Source organism: Sus scrofa, chromosome 3, assembly GCF_000003025.6.
Source record: "Sus scrofa isolate TJ Tabasco breed Duroc chromosome 3, Sscrofa11.1, whole genome shotgun sequence".
NCBI lineage: Eukaryota > Metazoa > Chordata > Mammalia > Artiodactyla > Suidae > Sus > Sus scrofa.
The window spans coordinates 75,545,208-75,564,197 of record NC_010445.4 but is presented as its reverse complement, the minus strand read 5'-3'; the positions used below and the strand labels follow the sequence as shown (position 1 = coordinate 75,564,197).

General features: G+C 43.9%; 1 protein-coding gene across 6 annotated transcripts in view; it reads left to right on the top strand.

Moving 5' to 3' along the window:
* Positions 1 to 18,990, top strand: part of MEIS1 (Meis homeobox 1) — a 140,832-nt gene that overhangs the window by 61,658 nt on the left and 60,184 nt on the right. For all 6 annotated transcript variants that reach the window (XM_005662507.3, XM_021087437.1, XM_021087439.1 and 3 more), the window contains one exon: positions 16,792 to 16,937. In XM_005662507.3, coding sequence (XP_005662564.2) covers positions 16,792 to 16,937 — 146 coding nt within the window. The remainder of the gene's footprint in view (positions 1 to 16,791; positions 16,938 to 18,990) is intronic.

Here is an 18,990-nt window from a genome sequence, read left to right as displayed (position 1 = left end):
AACGGGTGTAGCCAGTTCAGGCCTGGCATTTCAGAATGCCCAGTCTGATGAGTGGGGACAGCAACAAGGAATTCCAGGCCATGGGCCAACTCAGAAGTCAGGCAGGGCTGGGATTCGCCTTCTGAGGTCTGCTTTTCGAGAGAGGATCCCCTCCATCTGGGAGCAGTATTCGGCCCTGGGAAAGAAGGCTGGCAGGGCTTGGGGGAGGTGGCGGGGACAGAGGTTCCTGCCAGCTTGTGGTTGGGGGCAAGACCAGACCTGGAAGAGGACCAGGAGCAGCAGCGTGGGCAATCTAGAGACACCTGCCCACGCTGGAGGGGGTGTCAGAATGAGGGGTGGGGGGTGAGAAGGGGGATTTCAGCTAAATGGGGGAAGCTGCTCCCATGAATGGAGGACTCAGGGAGTGTCAGGGGACTGAAGCTACTGGGACTCTTCCCCCCTTGTGGGATGAAGGTCTCGGAAACCCAGGGGGGCCTGGGTCCCAGGGAGAGTATGTGCAGAGGCCACTCCAGGAGCTCAGGAAGAGCAAGGGAGAAGCTGATGAAGAGAGAGGGTGTGGGGTGCCAGGGATCCACCCCCTCTCCACAGGCGTGGGCGGGAAGGTTTCTGCCTTCGGTGGAGAGAATAATTCATGGATTCTGCCACTTTCTTCTCACCAGGGGGGATTGCACATTAGCAGGTAGGTGACATCACCCCTGAAAATCCCACAGATGGGGAAGGCTGCTCCCCTTGGAGGAGAGGCTTTCCTTTCCTTGATGAATAAATGGTGAGAGAAAATCAGCTCTCCTGGGAACTTGTCCCTCCGCCTCCTTCTCCCTCCTGTCCTGGCCGCGCCTGCTCCACGAGGGACTCCCAACCTCAGAGGGACCATGGAGGTCTCTAGAAAGGGCATTTCCCTCCCAACTCTCCTACTAACCAAACTCCAGGCCCCCCAGATGTAGAGCGACACTTGGAAACCACTGCGTGATGCTAGAAAGTGTGTGCTTTGTGGTGCTGCATTGCCACTTTTGTCAGCTCATAGGTGACCGAGGCCCTGGGAGAGGGCAGTGCCGCTTGTGGGTTGATGCTGTGGGTAGCACAGGTCTCCCCTCTGTGTTTTGATCTCGGGTTCCTCAATGTCCACCCCTTGCCTGAAGTTTTTCTTGTACGATCTTCTCTTTTAATTTTTGGAGGCACCTTTAGGTAAGTTGCCTCCGTGTTTTGCAGTGTGGCTGATTTGACTTCCTCCATTCTTGTGTACTTTCTCCAGATCCCTAAGCCCTTGGTGTTTGTTTTCTCCCTCATTCATGTTCATGTCTGAGATGGTTTTCATATTTAACCTTTTCCCAGTCACTTTGACTGAGGAACCTGCCTGTGGTGCCCTGAGATCATGGCTCCAGGGTCTCTTCCTTCTGTGACCTCGGTAGAAGGATCCAGGAACTGTTCTGAAGCCCACATTATGGGTCAGGCTTTGTGCTGCCTGTGCACGACATGCAGCTATGGGCGAGGACTCTGTTTAGCTCTGGAAGATCTTTCTAGACATTAAAGAAATGTGCCTAGATCGTCATTATCTAATCGAAGGGATTACATGGAGAGACTAGCTCTAAAATGGTTAGGGGGTTAGCCTCAAGTCAGATGTGGATTTGAATCCACGAGGAGCTCTATTTCCTTATCTGTAGGGCAGCCTGTTTCCTTCTCTGTGCATTAGGGCTACTGAAGGATGACAGGAGGTAATTCAGGAAAACACCACCCATGGCACGTCTCTGTGCAGCCCGTAATCGTAGTAAGTATGAGTTATTTCTATTGGCTACTAAACGTTTTTGAAAGATCCGTAACTAGTGAAGGGTTTTTAAAATATGGAGAAATTGGGGGAGTTCCCATTGTGGCTCAGTGGTTAATGAACCCAACTAATATCCATGAGGATTCGGGTTCAATCCCTGGCCTTGCTCAGTGGGTTAAGGATCCAGCGTTGCTGTGAGCTGTGGCGAAGGTTGTAGACACAGCTCGGGTCCAGCGTTGCTGTGGCCGTGGTGTGGGCCAGTAGCTACAGCTTCAATTCAGCCCCTAGCCGGAGGACCTCTATGTGCCGTGGGTGCTGCCCTAAAAAACAATAAAATAAGATAAAATAAGGAGAAATTGATTTTTTTAAAAACCATGATAATTTACCTTGAAAATATAAGGGTCTTGTGAGGATTAGTTGATTGAAAATAAAGGCCAAACACCATTTCAAGCATCTAGTAATTGATCAATAAATTTTAGCTTTTTATCATTGCTATTATTACTGCTATCCAGACAAGAGGTGGGCTATAATCGAAAATCAGCCCTGTTTTTCATGAGTGCATCTTGATTTTCCTTAAAGATACTTTCTTTTTTCTTTTTTTCTTTCTTTCTTTTTTTTTTTTTTTTGACTTTTTTTGGCTGCTCCTGCAGCATATGGAGGTTTCCAGGCTAGGGGTCCAATTGGGCCAGTGGCCTCAGGCCTATACCACAGCCACAGCAGCACGGGATCTGAGCCCTGTCTGTGACCTACACCACAACTCACAGCAACACCGGATCCTTAACCCACTGAGAAAGGCCAGGGATCAAACCTGTGTCCTCATGGATGCTAGTCAGATTTGTTTCTGCTGATTCACGATGGGAACTCCAAAGATGCTTTCCTAAGTGATAAAACTTTTTCCCCATATTTGTAAATCAAGAACAGAAACCTTCCCTAGTAACAATATATAACAACTATTATTTAGACAGCAGAGGGCAAGTTATTATAACTGAACCTATTTTGTGTGGGAAGTGAGAACTTGTATTAACAGAAATTGTTTCCAGCGTATCACCCGCCATCCAGCAATAAGCATTCATGTCATAGGACTGTGTAGGCAGCTCTGCTCACCCTTTTTACTCTGAAGCCCACTTTTGAAGTCCTACATCCCTCCAAGGTTCTTTGGGGAAATAGAAGAAAAAAACTAAAAATACATGCCAGGAGAGCGGGTGTATATGTTTTGGAAAAGTTTAGCGGCTAGGAATGAGAATGCAATAGCGATGACAGGAGTGGCAATGATTGTTTACCTGCTTGGAGTAAGCTGTTCAGGAGAGATGTCCTTTTGCTCAAAGAAAGTCCTCCCTAACAAGGTCACACAGGGACTAGCATTCACTGAGCTAAGCCACCACAGTGCCAGGGGTGGCATTAAAACACTTGATGCACAAGTTCCCTGATGGCTCCAGTGGCATCACTGCTGTGGCTCAGGTCACTGCTGTGGCATGGGTTCAATCCTGGCCCAGGAATGTCCACATGCTGCGGGTACAGCCCCAAACAACAACTGACAAAGAGGCAAACAAAAAGCCACTTTCTGCAGCTTATTTTACATCTGCCCAATAACTCCAAGGTGTTAAGTACTGTTACTATGCTCATTTTTTTTCCTGAGAGGTGAAACGTGGGCTTGGAGAGGTTAAATAACTTGCCCAGGGTCACACAGCTCTGAAGGGGGAAGGTGAGACTTACATGAACCCAGGCAATCCAACTCCAGAGGCTAATCTCTTCTTTTCAAGTTCCTCCAGTGTAGGAGGCAAGAAGGGAGGTAAAGTGGTGCTGAGGAGATAAAGGGGGAGGACGGCTGGAGGACTCACTGAAAGAGGGGTCCCCAGTGGGAGACGTCCTGGCTTTTTCCCATACTGGTGAGGCTGTGTGCTCAGGTGAGGACCTGGATGGCCTGCCCTCAGCCCTGTCCTGCAGGTGCAGGTACACTTCATTGTGTAGAGGGACAGGGCCGTCCCCCTCTCCACCGTAGCCAGGCATGCACCCTGCACACTTGCTGATTCTAGTGCCCATGGGGGAAGATGCTCCAGAGCTGTGAGAACTTGTGATCCTTGGATGAGATGAACCTTGTGATCCTTGGATGAGCAGCACAGTGTCCGCAGCTCCTAGATGTTTGTCGGAAAGGCAGAGGAGTTCCCCTGTGGCACAGCGGGTTGGGGATCCAGCGTTGTCACTGCAGCAGCTCGGGTCTCAGGTTTGATCCCTGGCCCCAGGAACTTCTGAATGCCATGGGTGTGGCCAAAAAAGCAAAAAAAAAAAAAAAAAAATAGGGGTTAATGGATGCAGACTATTGCATTTGGAGTGGATAAGCAATGAGATCTTGGTGTGTAGCACAGGGAACTATATCCAGTCACTTATGATGGAACATGTTGGAGCATAATGTGAGCAAAAGAAAGAATATATATGTGTGTGTGTGTACACTTTGATGTACAACAGAAATTGACAGAACACTGTAAATCAACTATAATTTAAAATTTTTGAAAAAAAAGAAAGGCAGAATCTCCTCCCCTAACTGAATCCCAAACCACATTTTACCAAGGTCCCTGGCATTTATCTTTATATGCCCACCAGAGTCAAGTCACCACTCTGTGGAGTGTGCTGATTTTGAGGCTGGCCCCTAATTAACTGAGTGGCTGGTGTGTGTGGCTCCACACATCTACAAAAGAGCTGGAGCCTTGGATGATCAGAGGAGAGAAGGTTTGGTGTAGGCACAGACACACACACCAGTAACTCTCAACCCTTTTCTTCCAGAAACTTATTTTTTTAGATGGCTTTAGAATATGAGACTATCAAGTGTTTTTTTTAAAAATCCCAACTTCTTTCTTGCCCATTTTCCTGCTAACCATACTTAGTATCTCTCTTCTCCCCAAAGACTTGCTAATCTACATTTCACAACCTCCTTCCATGCGACTCTGCATGCAAAGAAATCTGTGCAGAATATCATCTCTTTTTTCCTCCCTGGCCCGTGGCATTTCCTCCCACTCCACCTTCTGCCCCAGGGGGTAGGGCCCACTCTCTCACCTGTGCTGAGCTGCCTTCTGCTGCCCTGGTGCCCTTCTTGTGCACACCAGGACCTGGCCTCATAGTTCCTTAGGGACTGAGAGCAGAATGAAAGGGCATCAGTGAGGGAATGAAGAGGAGACTGCCCATAAGGGGAGGGGAGGGCTCCAGGAATCGAGGGAGAGTCAGGGGAAACGGGTGCCCTATGCTTCATCCACTCACAGGGCTCCTTGTGAAAGCTCTGCTCATCCAGGCACAAAGACCAGTGAAATGAAGGCAGTCACGGGGATAAAGTTCCCACAGAATGTAGATACCTTATCCTGGCCTACCTGGAGTGATGTGGTCCAGATGAACAGAATCTGACTTTTTAAATTTAAAAAAATTAGGGGCTTTTTTTTTTTTTTCTTTTTTTCTTTTTTGGCCACCCCACAGCATATAGAGTTCCTGAAGAATTTTTTTTTTTTTTTTTCCAATGGCCATACCCATAGCATATGGAAGTTCTGGGCCAGGGATTGAATCTGAGCCACAGCTGTGACCCATGCTGCTGCAGCAACGCTGGACCCTTTAACCCTCCGCCCCAGTGGGGATAGAACCTGCACCTCTGCAGCCACCTGGGCCACTGCACTTAATCGGATTCTCAACCCACTGCCCCACAGCAGGAACTTCTAGGGGCATTTTTAATGAAAATGTTTTTAGATTACTCATAAGCTCTATTATATCTGATGATAATAAACTTTTAAAAATAATTGAGAGTGAGTAGACAGATGAGTTATGGCTCTGTGCCGTGTCTTTTTCTTGTTTATACAGCTGCTTTGGCATTTATAGGACTGTTTTCCCCAACGCTGAAGAGCCCAGGTGTGCTATGCTTCTTGGGTTCTTTTTTTTTTTTTTTTTTTTTTTTGCCTCTGTATTATGCTATATTTTTACAAAGCTCTCAGCCTACAAACTATAAGGCAGGAAACAAATGAGTAAACTTCTAAAAGCTGTATTTGAAATAAACACTTCTCTGCTTAAGGGGCTTCTGGTCATCTCTCTGTGGAAAGTTTATGAGCTTCACCACATTTAATCTGTGATTCTAATCCAGTGGTTCTCAAACTTGGGTGTACATTTTAATCATCTTGGAGCTTTGAAAGTCACTAATGCTGGGATCTCACCCTCCAAAATGCTGGTTTAATTGGTCTTGGGTACAGCGTAAGCCATCAGCATTTGTAAAAGCTGCCACATGACTCCTTGTGTAGCCTAAACTGAGAGCCACTGCTTCTAATTATCAAATCAGAAACTTTTAAAAAAAATCCTGCATTTCAAGTGCATTCTATATAACCGAGCTTGTTGAAGAAGTAACCACTTTGGTAAATTAATGTCATCCTATCTGTGTAAAAGTATGTACACACATATGTACACACACACATATGTATATACACACACATGCTAAGTATACAGAAGTTTACAAATAAATTATAGAGCAAGCTCTTGAAGATATCACAAAAATTAAGTGTGTGTGTGTGTCTACCTATCTGTAAGATCTCATGTGTGGCATTTGTTCTTTTGTTGTGGTTGTTTTTTACTGATAAAACATTTATTTTCATGCTTATAGAGAATTTTGAGACCATTCATTAGCATATGATTTATATATTCGGGGAAGAATATTTAAAACAATGAACTTGTCATACATAACTAAAATATTAGAAATTAAATGAAACACTGAGTCCTAAAATGCTGAGATGTTGATTCAAAACAAAAGTTTATGACTTTACAATTTTACCTTTGTCACTGAAGTGTATTCTCTTTTCATTTCTTCGAAAAAGGTCGGGGATTTCCATTTTGTCGTATCCTTAGTATAAATACATAGATTTCAGTAATATTTTGCGGTGCACGCACATCCTGAAGTTTCTAGGACTTCATTAAGAAGTTATGCTGTTTTTGCAGGGATTTTCCATGGTGTTTAGTTGTAAAAAAATGCTGAATGGGTGAAAAATGAGTAAAATGTGTTTTTTTTTTTTTTTTTTCCTTCTTTCCTATTCATCATTGCTGTTTGTCCTCTGTGTATAGGCAACTAATTTGCTGTTGTTCCCTGAGGGGAATTCAAGTCAGAAAGTCATATTGAATTACTAGAAAAAGGTATTTCTATCTCAGACGAACAAAGTACAATGATTTAAGAAAAAAAAAAAAAAACAAAAAAAAACTTGGAAGATTCATCTAATTTTTGGCGTACATTTTATCCGTCCACGGTACTCTCCTTGTACGAACACTTACGTAAACTAAATCTGAAGTAATATAAATGGTGGTCAACTCTCACTGACAATCTTACTTTCCATGAATTTCGCAAGTCCATTTTCTTCAATTCTATCAACTCCCCATTAAAATTTTAACAAAAAAATGTTCGAAAGTTCCCGCTGTGGTGCCATGGAATCAGCAGCATGTGCAGCTCCAGGACGCAGGTTCAATCTGGCACCCTGCAGCTGCGGCGTGGATGGCAACTATGGCTCGGATCTGGCCCCAGAACTCCCTGTGCCCTGGGCAGCCAAAATGGCAAAAAAAAAAAAAAAAAAAATTGTATTCTATAAAAATCCAGCAAGTATTTCTATTCTGGGTCTCAGATATTTAGTAGATGTCTTCCCATAGTTTTCACCCAGTTACATTGTATGCGTTGTTGATGTTGACAGTGAAGAATCAGGATGTGATAGAAGCTTGACAAAACACGTGATTTATGGTAAAGAAATTATTCCAAATATATTTCAACAGGCTGACAATCCCTGCATTATAAACACCCAAATTATGAATGACACACACACACACACACACACACACACTTGTGCAGCTTGGATCTCTTACTCCTATTCTCCATGCTTATACCCATCGGACTCATTTACTGTCACCACAGTTTCTGTTAGAAACCGTGGGTTATTCAGAAGTACATAGCTTTCCAAATGCAGGCAGGGTTAGGGGTGGAATTAGTGGGGTGTAACCCCCTCCATTAGGAAACCAGCCTGGGGCTTTCTTTTGAAAGATTGGCATCTGTTGATCAGAAATGCACATGCCATATTTTTTAAAACTTTACTTCTTTCTCTTCCTGAAATCCTGCTATTAAAGATTCATTTACATGAAAAAATCTCCTTTTAAAAGTGCCACACTGGAGTTCCCATCTTGGCGCAGCGGAAACGAATCTGACTAGGAATGATGAGGTTGCGGGTTCAACTCCTGGCCTTGCTAGTGGGTTAAGGATCTGGCATTAACGTGAGCTGTGGTGTAGGTCGCAGATGCTGCTCGGCTCCCGCGTTGCTGTGGCTGTGGTGTAGGCCAGCAGCTGCAGCTCTGATTAGACCCCTAGGCTGGGAACCTCCATATGCCGTGGGTGTGGCCCTAAAAAAAAAGACAAAAAAAAAAGTGTCAACACTTCTGGGAAGGTGAGGGAGGCATCTGTTATCCATCCCTAGTCTGAATTCTTTCAGTTTGCTTTCTACTTAAGGTCTGGCTCAGATCAAGTAGCCCGAAAGGCTGGGTATTGTGACTGGTGGAAGATGATGAGAGTGCATTTATAGTAGGAAGACAGTCGGCCCAGGTGATGTGACCACAGTTGGGAGGCCAAGTGCCTCTCCAAGACATTGGGAAACTGGGAAGCTGCAGGAGGGGGAGGCTATGCAGTGGAGGAGAGATAACAAAAAAAGAGGTGCTAAAGGCAGTCACGCATATTTTCATACTTGCCTCGGCGGTCTGTGTACACAGAAATCTGAGAAGAAATTCATCTTCCTCTTTATTCTTGCCCTTTCTGACTTCCCGAACTCAGGGCCCACATGTCAGTTTAAACTTCATTCACCGAATAAATTACTTTGGCTTTTGATGAACTAGGCTTGGGAACTATCACCATTCATAACATGCTTCTCTGGGAAAGTACGCTCTTCACATCCAAGAGACCTGCTTACAAATTAACTTCAGAACCAGTGCTTAAATAGGGGTCTACCTGAATAGACTCCTTGCCTTTCTATTGTCCCTCATTCTCCAATCTTAGTTGGGAATCCAGGGATTTGTTAGGTTGAATTAGGAAGAGACACAGGAGGGGGAGGCTTTATTTTATAAATTTATGTACTCTTAGGACATGCAATGGAGAGGACACTGATGATCCCATGGAAGTGCCTTTGCAGGTCACAGCTCTTAGAGCCCTGGGGATGTTCCACACGCTCATAGATTTTGATTTCTTTCTGATGGAGTGCAATTGCACACTTATTACTGGGACTATTCTGTTTAACATCTGTGCCCTCTAATTGGAAAGCATATAGAAAAAGGGACTCTTTCTGGTTTGGTTCACCATTTGTGTCTCTAAGAGTTGGCATTCATGTTTGGGACATAGGAGGCATTCAGGACATTTTTGTTAAATGAATGAATCAATGATAGGAGTGACAGCTTATGCAAAAGCTGGTTACATATCCAGAGCTCACTTTTAAATGCTACATTTACTCTTTAGAAAAGGGGGCAATAGGTTCATAGAGACAGCTCCTGCCTCCAGGCTCTGCTTCTCCATCCCTTCCCTGGGGTTTCTGTGATGTCAGGTGTCCACTAAAGGGCAGAGAGAGGCTGTGAGCTCATTCCACAGTGGTTAATTATTAACCAATGTTTGTCACCGTTTAACAAACCTAAATGCAACTAGAAAGGAAAAGCCTCATAGCAAATCTCTGTGAAGCCAACCTTAGGAAGCATATGTAGACATTTCTTTTCATAAGTGCCAAGAATATGTTTATTTAAAACTTGCTTCTTCTTAATCTCCTCCCCTGCTTCCCTCCATCTTTTCCGTCAGTACCATGGGTGTCTCTGTCCCATTGGGCATTTGTGAAGCCCCTTCTGGGACTTCCACCAGCCAGGGCAGGTACCAGCAACACTCTATCTAGGTGTCCAAAGGAACTACCAGGATTTTCCAGGAAAGCCATGGGTGATAAAATATAGGAGAATGTGCTTTCCTTTGTTATTTTTCTTTGATCACCCGAGAATCACTTTGAACTAAGAACAAGGAAACCTTAAACTCCTAAGGATGAGAAGAGACACAAAAGGGAGGCCGAGGTAACAGAACTCGAATTAAAGGTAAACTTAGACGTTAACCATTGGATTTAGACCATTACATATATCCCTTAGCTGTAGATCTGCAGATATGTAAAGTGTATTCTGTTTCTCTTGAAACTGTATAATAAGGCTTAGGAAATTGTATTATGTTTGCATTTATCTTGCAAAATCCTTTCAAAGTTCTAGGATCCTATGACATGTCAATCTGTAACAGTATCAGGTACTAAGGTCCCTGGATAACCTGTTGCTGCAGAATTATTGAGGCAGGTGGGGAAGAATGCTGTGGGAAAGACGGACACAATGACTTGTCCCAGGCAAGGAAAAAACCACCGTTCTAGAGTTTTGTGTGTGCACCATATCGATAAAAGCATGAGTCTGAAGTCTGAGCTCAGGGTCAAACTGTCTCCTCAGAGACAGTTGAGATTCTCTGCTGTGGTAAAACTGGGAGATATGTGAAGGAAGGAGCAGTAGCATTCATTTATTGGGGGGAAATGCAGAAAGAAACATAGCGTTTGCTTTATTTTTAAATTTTGGACTCAGGAAAAATGCAGAAACAGAAAGAAATTTTAGTTAGGCAAATACCTTTAAGTCATAATCGCAGGAACCAGGAGCACATCTCTAAAGGGCTATGGTAAACATTATAGTGAAGTCTGATACGTTAATGCTGAGTTCATCTTTGGCCCACGAGGAGCTTAAAGATCCCAAGGAAACGTCCCAGCTTTGGAGAAGGCGTTTCTTTTACGTTTTCTTTTATTTCTCTGAATTTCATTCATGAATATTTTTTAAGAATTTAAGGTAGATATGTATCAAAAAGAATTGTAACAGCATGAAATTGCAACTGTGGGTTTTCTCCATGCAGTGAAAAAAAATGTATTCACGCATTTATTCAATAAGCAATTGACACGTCAGGAGCCTGTACACTGGGGTAACCCTGGGTTAGGGAATCTTAACAAGGAGTATGACCAGGTCTCTGCTTTCATGTATTCTGTAATCAAGTCGAGGGGACATCTACGGAAACCAACAGTCCTGGCAGAGGATGACGTATGTTTGAGCGGAGGATGGTGAGGAGAAGCAAAATCACTCAGGATTGAGGAGGAGGATTACTAAAGATTAGTAGAGTCCAGCAAATCTCCTTATAGGAGATGGCAGTTGAGGCGAACCTAGAAGGTCACCAAGGGGTCTGCCAGGAAGGATGCTACAGGGAAAGGACTGGCACAGGGAAACACAAAGAGCTGTGAGAGAGACTGAGTGGGGTGAGGTCCTGAGAACCGTGGAGTGGGGGTGGGGGTGGGGGGTGAGGACTGAGCTGGGGGTGCGGCTGTGCCTGCAGTGCCCAGGGAGACCCACGAAAAGGTCTCCTATGCCAGGCTAAAAACTGTGACCTTTATTCTGAAGGCAAAGGGTAGCCACAGAAGGATTTTAAGTGCCAGGGTTATATGATCAGATATGCGTTTTAGAAAAATCATCCTGGCAGCTATTCCGCATTCTAAATGAAGACAAAACACCTCCTTAAAACCTCTGAAGTATTCTAGCCTGTTCCTGGGAAAGACTTGTCTATAATTCTCACCATTTATCCTCTTAACATAATACAGAAACATTATCCCCTGTGACTTCTGGCTAAGTAGGCACAGCCAGGATCGGGAAAAGTGGGTTCAGGGTAGTTTTTCTGTTTTTCCTAGCAAGCTGGCACACCCCGATAGCAGGACTTCAGTGGAAACCCATCCCTCCATACAATGGGGTGTTTGCCTCAGCAGCCACTAGAAAGGCGGGAATGTTCTACACACCGTTTAAGGGGAAAAATGCCGTCTTTTCTCTTTTCTCGTGGAGATGTGCTGGATGAGAAAACAGACAAGAGAAAAGCAGAAGCCCTTAATGTTGGATTAAAAAGTTAGCTCCCTCACAACTTGAGCTCTGCGGTTCTCCGAGGGCTTTGAAACCACCACGTGGACAACATTCAAGGCACAGTGGCATGTACTCGGCATCGAAAGATACGCTTATAATTGGCCTTGAGTTTTGAGTCTAGGTCCATCTGGGGGACAAAGACTCTTTATTTCTCAGCAATCAGAGAGGAGAAGAGTAAAGGTTAAGGAGGGAATGTGGCCCGCAACCACGGACTCTCCAAACACAAGTGTCAAGGCAATGGTCTCGGAGCGGGTGTGGCTCCTATAGCAAAACAAGAGGGTCCCCAACCTTACACGTCCACTTGCCCTGGCAGCTGCAAGTTCATCCCCTAATTAGGAATTTGGCTTCTGGGTCATAAAGGACCCTCTGGCCAACAACCCACTGGGTTCCTACTTGCTGGCCCACTGACACACTAGTGCCCATCTCTTGAGATGTAAAATCGCAGGCGCTTTTGGGGGATTTTGTGTGGGCCTTCCTCAGAATAGGTTTGGGGGGGCTGGTGGTCCTGAGCGGGGAGAGAGGGAGTTAGGAGGGCAGAGAAAAATGGGAAGGAGCCCCTGCTGACACGGTCAGGCTGACCCATTGAATGGCCTGAATACGATAAATGCCGCTTTATCCTGCCTTGAAAGGCAGGAGATAGCGCAGTCTAAATGCCTGGGCATGCTTAAATAGGCGACCAGGGATGTTTGAGTTGAGCGTGTTTGAAATCTGAGCTCTTCTGACAGCCTGGGAGCTGTCACAGGTCACCTGCCTTGCTCCGCTGGGACGGGCCCAGGTCTCACAAGAAATTGTCCGTAGACGAATTGTAGTACAAATTCCTTTCTTTGTTGGTTGGCCTCTTTCACTAGACCATGGCCTATAAAATTTTGTAAAAACAATTCTTAAATATTATTTGAAAGGGCAAATGGCCCACGCTGAAAGGTTTGACAGTTTGACATATAGTGCATGGTTTTTGAGAGCTCGCAACCTGCAAAGTGCGGCCGGGATTCTCCCCCCCACCCCCCCCGCCCCAACCCTTGCTTGTTAGAAGCCTGGTGTTTTTTAAACAGCGTTTTGTGGCCGCCCAGAGTTCCCCTGCTCCCAGCCATCTCGACAGGCCAGGCGTCTGCTTCAGTGATCTGAAATCCTTTTAGACTCATTTGTGAGGGAGCAGAAAAATGGCTGGCCCCTTGGAATCCAGCGTCTGAAAAGCCCAGAACCAGGTAGGGCCAATTAAGGAGCCAGTGGGACGATCAGATCAAAGCAGATCGCTTTAGAGTCTTCTGATAGCGCTCAAGCCAGTGCCCAGAGAGAGAGGAGGCCGCCGTGGCACTTTGGCGATGGGAAAGGGGGAACGTGAGGGGCCTGGTCTCATCAGAGCCAGGCAGGTCGCGGGGATGTGGCTTTCTGCATTAGAATGTGGCCTGTGTGCAGCTCAGCACCCGGCGGCTGCCTCTGCATAGCCAAAGGCCATTTTCAGGAGCCTCTGGCCCCTCAGTCACTGGCCTGCTAGTTAATTGCCACACGGACTTCATGACACATGGGCAGATAATATGACATTTTCGGTTTCTGTCACTAGCAAACGCCACAACGTTGCTTGCACTAGTTGCTAAGAAGCTGTCAGAAACCATTAGCAATTGGCTAAAGTCGCCCTATGGCATTTCCTCATAGCATCAGCAAAACGAGCATAAATCACCCACTGGAGCCTACTGCTATCCTAATGAGGCTGTAAGCTTGTTTATGGACTAGCATCATTTTTATGATTATTTCCACCTTTTCAGTTTGCCTTCATTTGGCGGCAGGAGAAGTCAGCTCCAGGAATGAAGTCACTCCTGACATTTTACAAATGTGGTTCAGAGCGGCTGCCTGCTGCCGTGTGGCCGGCCGGCGGTCCTCCAAGTTTGTTTAGTGATCTTAAAAATAAAAAAAAAATAAAAAAAAAAAGGAAATAAATCCTCCAGAGACCTCAGAGAGGTGACCGTATCCAATTGCAGAGTGGGTGGAAGAGCGCAAGGTACAATTGGCCATTGAGACTTTGCTCTGAGGTGGAGCCGGTTCGAGATCAATTTTCAATTTTAGAAAGTGGAAGAGGTTAAACAATTTATTAAAATCTATGAAAGTGTTTGCTTTTAGAATAGTCTGTTTTATTATGCTCTCCTCCTGCCCCATCCTCTCCATTTCCCTAACTTGTGTCGGGAAGGAGCAGGGTTTATTGTTTTAGGCTTTTCTGAACATGCACCAGTATTTACACTGGATTGAAAGCATTTGCTTCCAATGAAAATCTTGTCTTAGATTACAACCCAGCAGTGTAATTTCCCTCCCAGATGGGAGTAAAGTAGCTGTATTTGCCTAAAAACAGTAGGAAGAACAAACTGAGCATTAAGCCAAGGCTGTTTTTGGCTTGAGCTAATGATGTAATAGAAACCTTTTATTCGGGAGAGGTCGCTGCCAGGGACTGAAGGGGGTGATCTGGCTCTTGCTTGAAAGGTTTCTCCATTGTATCTACATAAGTCTTCACTTAAAAAATTCTGTTCCTAATGCTTCTGCTTTCATACAGCAGAAATAAACAGGAAAGGTTCTGGTGAGTGTTACACATGGAATGCAGAAAGCCTTCCACTCCTAATGGAGTATATAATTCAGGTGCCCTCAAGGCACGCTTTCAGGAATTCTTTTGCCTGAGGTAATGGGAAGCTAAGGCTGCTTTAAGGCCTTGATTATCTATTGATGCACAAAGCTGGAAAAAAGTCATCTCCGCTGGATTATAGTAGATATTTCCATAAATTATCAATGAATTCTCTTCAAGGCAGGCACTAGGCATTGCCTGCTAAATTAATCTGAAGGGGTTTTGAGATGGATAGAAAGGCTATTTTTTTTTTTTTTTCCAAGGTGGAAAACAATCATGGAGAGGTGGTGAAAAACTGTCCTGTCATTAGGTTACAAGCTTTTCGTTTTTTAATCAATGATCAAGTAATATGTTTCTTTTCCTTGGTTACCTTTTGCATATTGAAAGTGGATTAGCCCATTGAAATTTTAAATGCTGTTGAGTTGTTTTCTTTTCTCATGTTTCTTTAATGAATTGTTATTTTATATGGTGAATTGCTTCTCTGAATAAAAAGCCTCTTTAAATATTGGACTTTCAAAGAATTTATTAGGCAAATCCAAGGGGACTCTTTATAAAACACTTGGTTATGCAAATAAAGGGCTTGGTGGGGTGGAAGGAGCACCAGTTTAGGGATATGGGTGTCTGCTCCTGCCCCTAACACCAGCCCCATTCCTTTTGGGCAAGTCACCCAACAGGATTACAAGTACTTTCTCTTCATTGAGGGCTTGGGAATTCTGGTCTTGATGATCTTTTCCACTGACAACACCGCTAGGATTCCGTGGAGCTTTAACAGAATATCTGAATTTTGTCAGTGCACCACTGAGTACCCCAAAAATTACAGATTTTAAATTGATAAACATGAAACAGAAAAGTTCTGCAAAAGTTTTGTATTTGGGGCATCTGCTGTAATCTTAGCAGAAATGTTGAAACGAGTCTGTTGGTCACCCAGCAAAGTATTTAAGCTTCAGCTCAGCACAAGTCAAGGTCATCTGGGGGGCAGTTTTCTTCTTGGGGGCATGGGGGCAGTTTCCTGAAGAGCTCTGTTAAGAACAGTCGATTAATGGCAGCACAAGTACTTAGATTGGACTGAAATAACTGAAATCAAAATAGAGAATTCTTTCTGAGTGTAGGATATTTAGGTAACACCTAGATGTAGGAATACAGAAATTCCTGAAGCAATGGAGAGGAATGTTAGGCTAGTTCCCATGGATGATCTTACCAGATCCCTGAGCCACGTGGATGGGTCTCCCAGTGACTCACACAACCCAGATAATGCCCTTGCTCATCGCCAAAGCCTGCCCCTAAAGCTCTTCTTTCTGGGCCCAGATCAACCTGTCTCTTCCTAAAATAAAAGCCCATAGCTTCTGCCGAGAGAGCTGGGGTACCAGGTGGAGAAGAGCATTTGACGAAAGCTAAGCTACTCTTTCCGGTAGGAGATTTAGTCCCCGATTGTTTTCCCTTTTATCTTTTGGGTCGAAACAGCAAGCATTGACTTTCCATTTGTACCCTATGACTTCTTTCAGACAGTATACTTATATGGGCTGAAATTTCACTTTTTTTTTTTTTTTTTCCTAATTCAACATGTCATTTAAAAGAGACGACTGCACTTTTATTTTATCGTGTCACAGAGCCAAAAAAATTATCTAGAAGAAATAACTTAAATGTTATAACAGAAATCAATGGAAAAACAGGATCCTGTGTTTAGGAATATGTAAGCAGGTGCCTTTTCAATGATAAAAATTTAAATCTAGAAGAAATTTCAGAAACCACCTGGATTAGTAGGGTCATACGATCCCAGCTGACTGTTAATTTAACATCGCTTTATTTGATTTAAATAGCCATTGTTTTCTAATTAAAAGACAATTTCCAGCATTTTTCCCTTACTAAACTTGATGTTCTCTTTCTTTGACAAGAAAAATTATATTCTATTTGAAGCATTCCTGTGTCAGACTATTTATAAGATGGATTACCTACATTTCCATGGCCTACTTTAAGATGGATCGCTTGTAGAAATAGCTGCTATCTAAATGCATCTTCTCACAAGTTGACATCAATGACTACATGTGGAATTCGAGTACCCAGGCAGGGACAGCACCTCTGCTCATGGCTTCCACCATATTTAACTCCCTGGTAGGAGTTCCACTTAACTTGCCTCAACTGTGCACATCTGAATCATCCCCATAGCAACAAAGCTACTCAAGAGATGGGCTATTCCCCTTCATTCCTATTGACCTGTCCCACTGTTCTTTGGAAGAAGTTCCTTAGACCTGACTACTTTGAAGCCTAGACCTCGTTCTTTTTCTCTGTCTTTAAAAAAAAAAAAAAAAAAAAAAAAAAAAAAAAAAAAAGAGTACCAAATAAGCTATTAATCATTTATATTGCTCTTTTGCTTTTGTTTATGTCCAAAGGCATTCTATTTGAATGAAGCATGTCAAGGTAGCATCAGTCAAAATTTGATTCACTATGTTTGCAGGTGATGGCTTGGACAACAGTGTAGCTTCCCCCAGCACAGGTGACGATGATGATCCAGATAAGGACAAAAAGCGTCACAAAAAGCGTGGCATCTTTCCCAAAGTAGCCACAAATATCATGAGGGCGTGGCTGTTCCAGCATCTAACAGTAAGTGGATTCTAAATGACATATGTAAATATGGACAATGAACCAGTTTTGATAGAAAGAAACCATGGGGGAAAATGATCCCTCTGGACTTGGAATATTTCATAAATCACTGTGTTCCCACAGTTCTTACAAACGTGTAAGCACTTATTTCCTAGCTCCGTTCCCCCAAATGAGGAGTTTATGTGAAGTTTGTCATTGCGATTTTTGTTCACTTTTGTTAAGTTATAAGGATTAGGCGTTCATGTGCATTTGTGATTTTTAAGTATGTATGTTAATGATGTTGCTTTTCTCAGTGTGCCCTTAAGTACCTAGAACTAGGTCCCACCAAGATCAAAGTCAGCCGAACCCCAGAGAGACGGACTTGATTTCTTCTAATGCTTTAGTGGACCTTCATGGCGAATGGTCTGCAAAAATGTAAATCTTGTTGCAATGGCAGGATGCTCACATAATTTGCTTTTAAGTGGGTTGACTGTACTGGCTGCCATTACAAAACATTCATCTGAGTCAGAGTTGCACAGTGAAAGTTGTCCCTGGGTTTAGAACTGTAAAGGAAAACAGCAATATAGAGTCAGCTCTTCCTGTGCAGTCCCTGGTGACTTTTCAAGCCGAGTAACAGTTTATATTGTCTGTGTGAGTATTGCTGTTTTCACTGCAGGAATTCTCCTGGAGATGTGAGAAACTGGAGATTTGGGTCTTTATGCCACTGAGGGATTTGTTTGGTTTGGTTATTGTTCTGAATGGATTCCATGTTCAAACTATTTATAATCATAATATTTTGGTGGATATTTTTGTAAGTGCATACTGATTTAATGACATCTAAGGAAGAAGATGAAATGAAAATTTATGGATAAAAAAATATTTTAAAAAGCAGCAACATTGTTGACCGGGGGGGACGTTCAATATTAGGGACAAAGGATGGATTTAAGACAGGTCGTAGCCTAGACTAGCCTAAAATGAATGGATGTTAAAAATCTTGGTTTTTAGAAAAAAATGTCAGGAGCAAACCTTTCATGTTACAATTTTTAGCACAGTTTGCTTCCTTACAGTCATTTGTTTTTCTTCGGTATCAAAGCTAATTCTACATGGTCACACATGTGTCCAGACCTGTGTCCAGACCTGCTGCCCACTTTGAAAGCCATGTTCCTCAGTGACTTATGCTGATACAAGAAGACAAATGGGGAGTTCCCGTCGTGGCGCAGTGGTTAACGAATCTGACTAGGAACCATGAGGTTGCGGGTTCGGTCCCTGCCCTTGCTCAGTGGGTTAACGATCCGGCGTTGCCGTGAGCTGTGGTGTAGGTTGCAGACGCGGCTCGGATCCTGCCTTGCTGTGGCTCTGGCGTAGGCCAGTGGCTACAGCTCCGATTCGACCCCTAGCCTGGGAACCTCCATATGCCGCGGGAGCGGCCCAAAGAAATAGCAAAAAGACAAGAAAAAAAAAAAAAAAAAAAAAGAAGACAAATGGGGAATTTGGAAGGCTACGCTGGTTCTGCTTCCCTGGATGTGCCTCCAATACTCTCAAGGGTATAAATTCATCCAGATTGTCCAGCGTCTCTGATTAAAATAAAAACTGAGAGCAACCCGAGTAACTAAAGCAGAGAGTTTCTTTCCTTTTCTTCTTCCCACCATGATTCCAAACAGTACCTTGGCTGTGCTGACCGTTTTGGAATCAGCTTTGGGGGGAGTTAATGCTGATAGTTGAAGCTGGAGATGGTTTAGGTGATTTTAATATCATATTAGGCTGACCTAAAACCTGGTTTGGTGCCATCACTTGCCTGACACTTGTGGCATTTTTTTGTGGATCGTTTGAGCTCTGCCTGGTGCAAGTTTGCTGTTGGATTATTGACCACTGCCGAAGGGGAGGGGAAGAACTAGGGTCTAGAGGGCAGAGCATGAAAAATAAACAGTATGGCTTTTAAAGTCAGCAGGAGATAAGAAGTGACAATTGGGCAAAAGTGCTGATGCAGCCATGCTGATATTTCATCACCGAGAGTTAACCAGCTAACCTGATCTAACCTGGGGATAAGTGGGCGGAGGGGACAAAAATCAGGTTG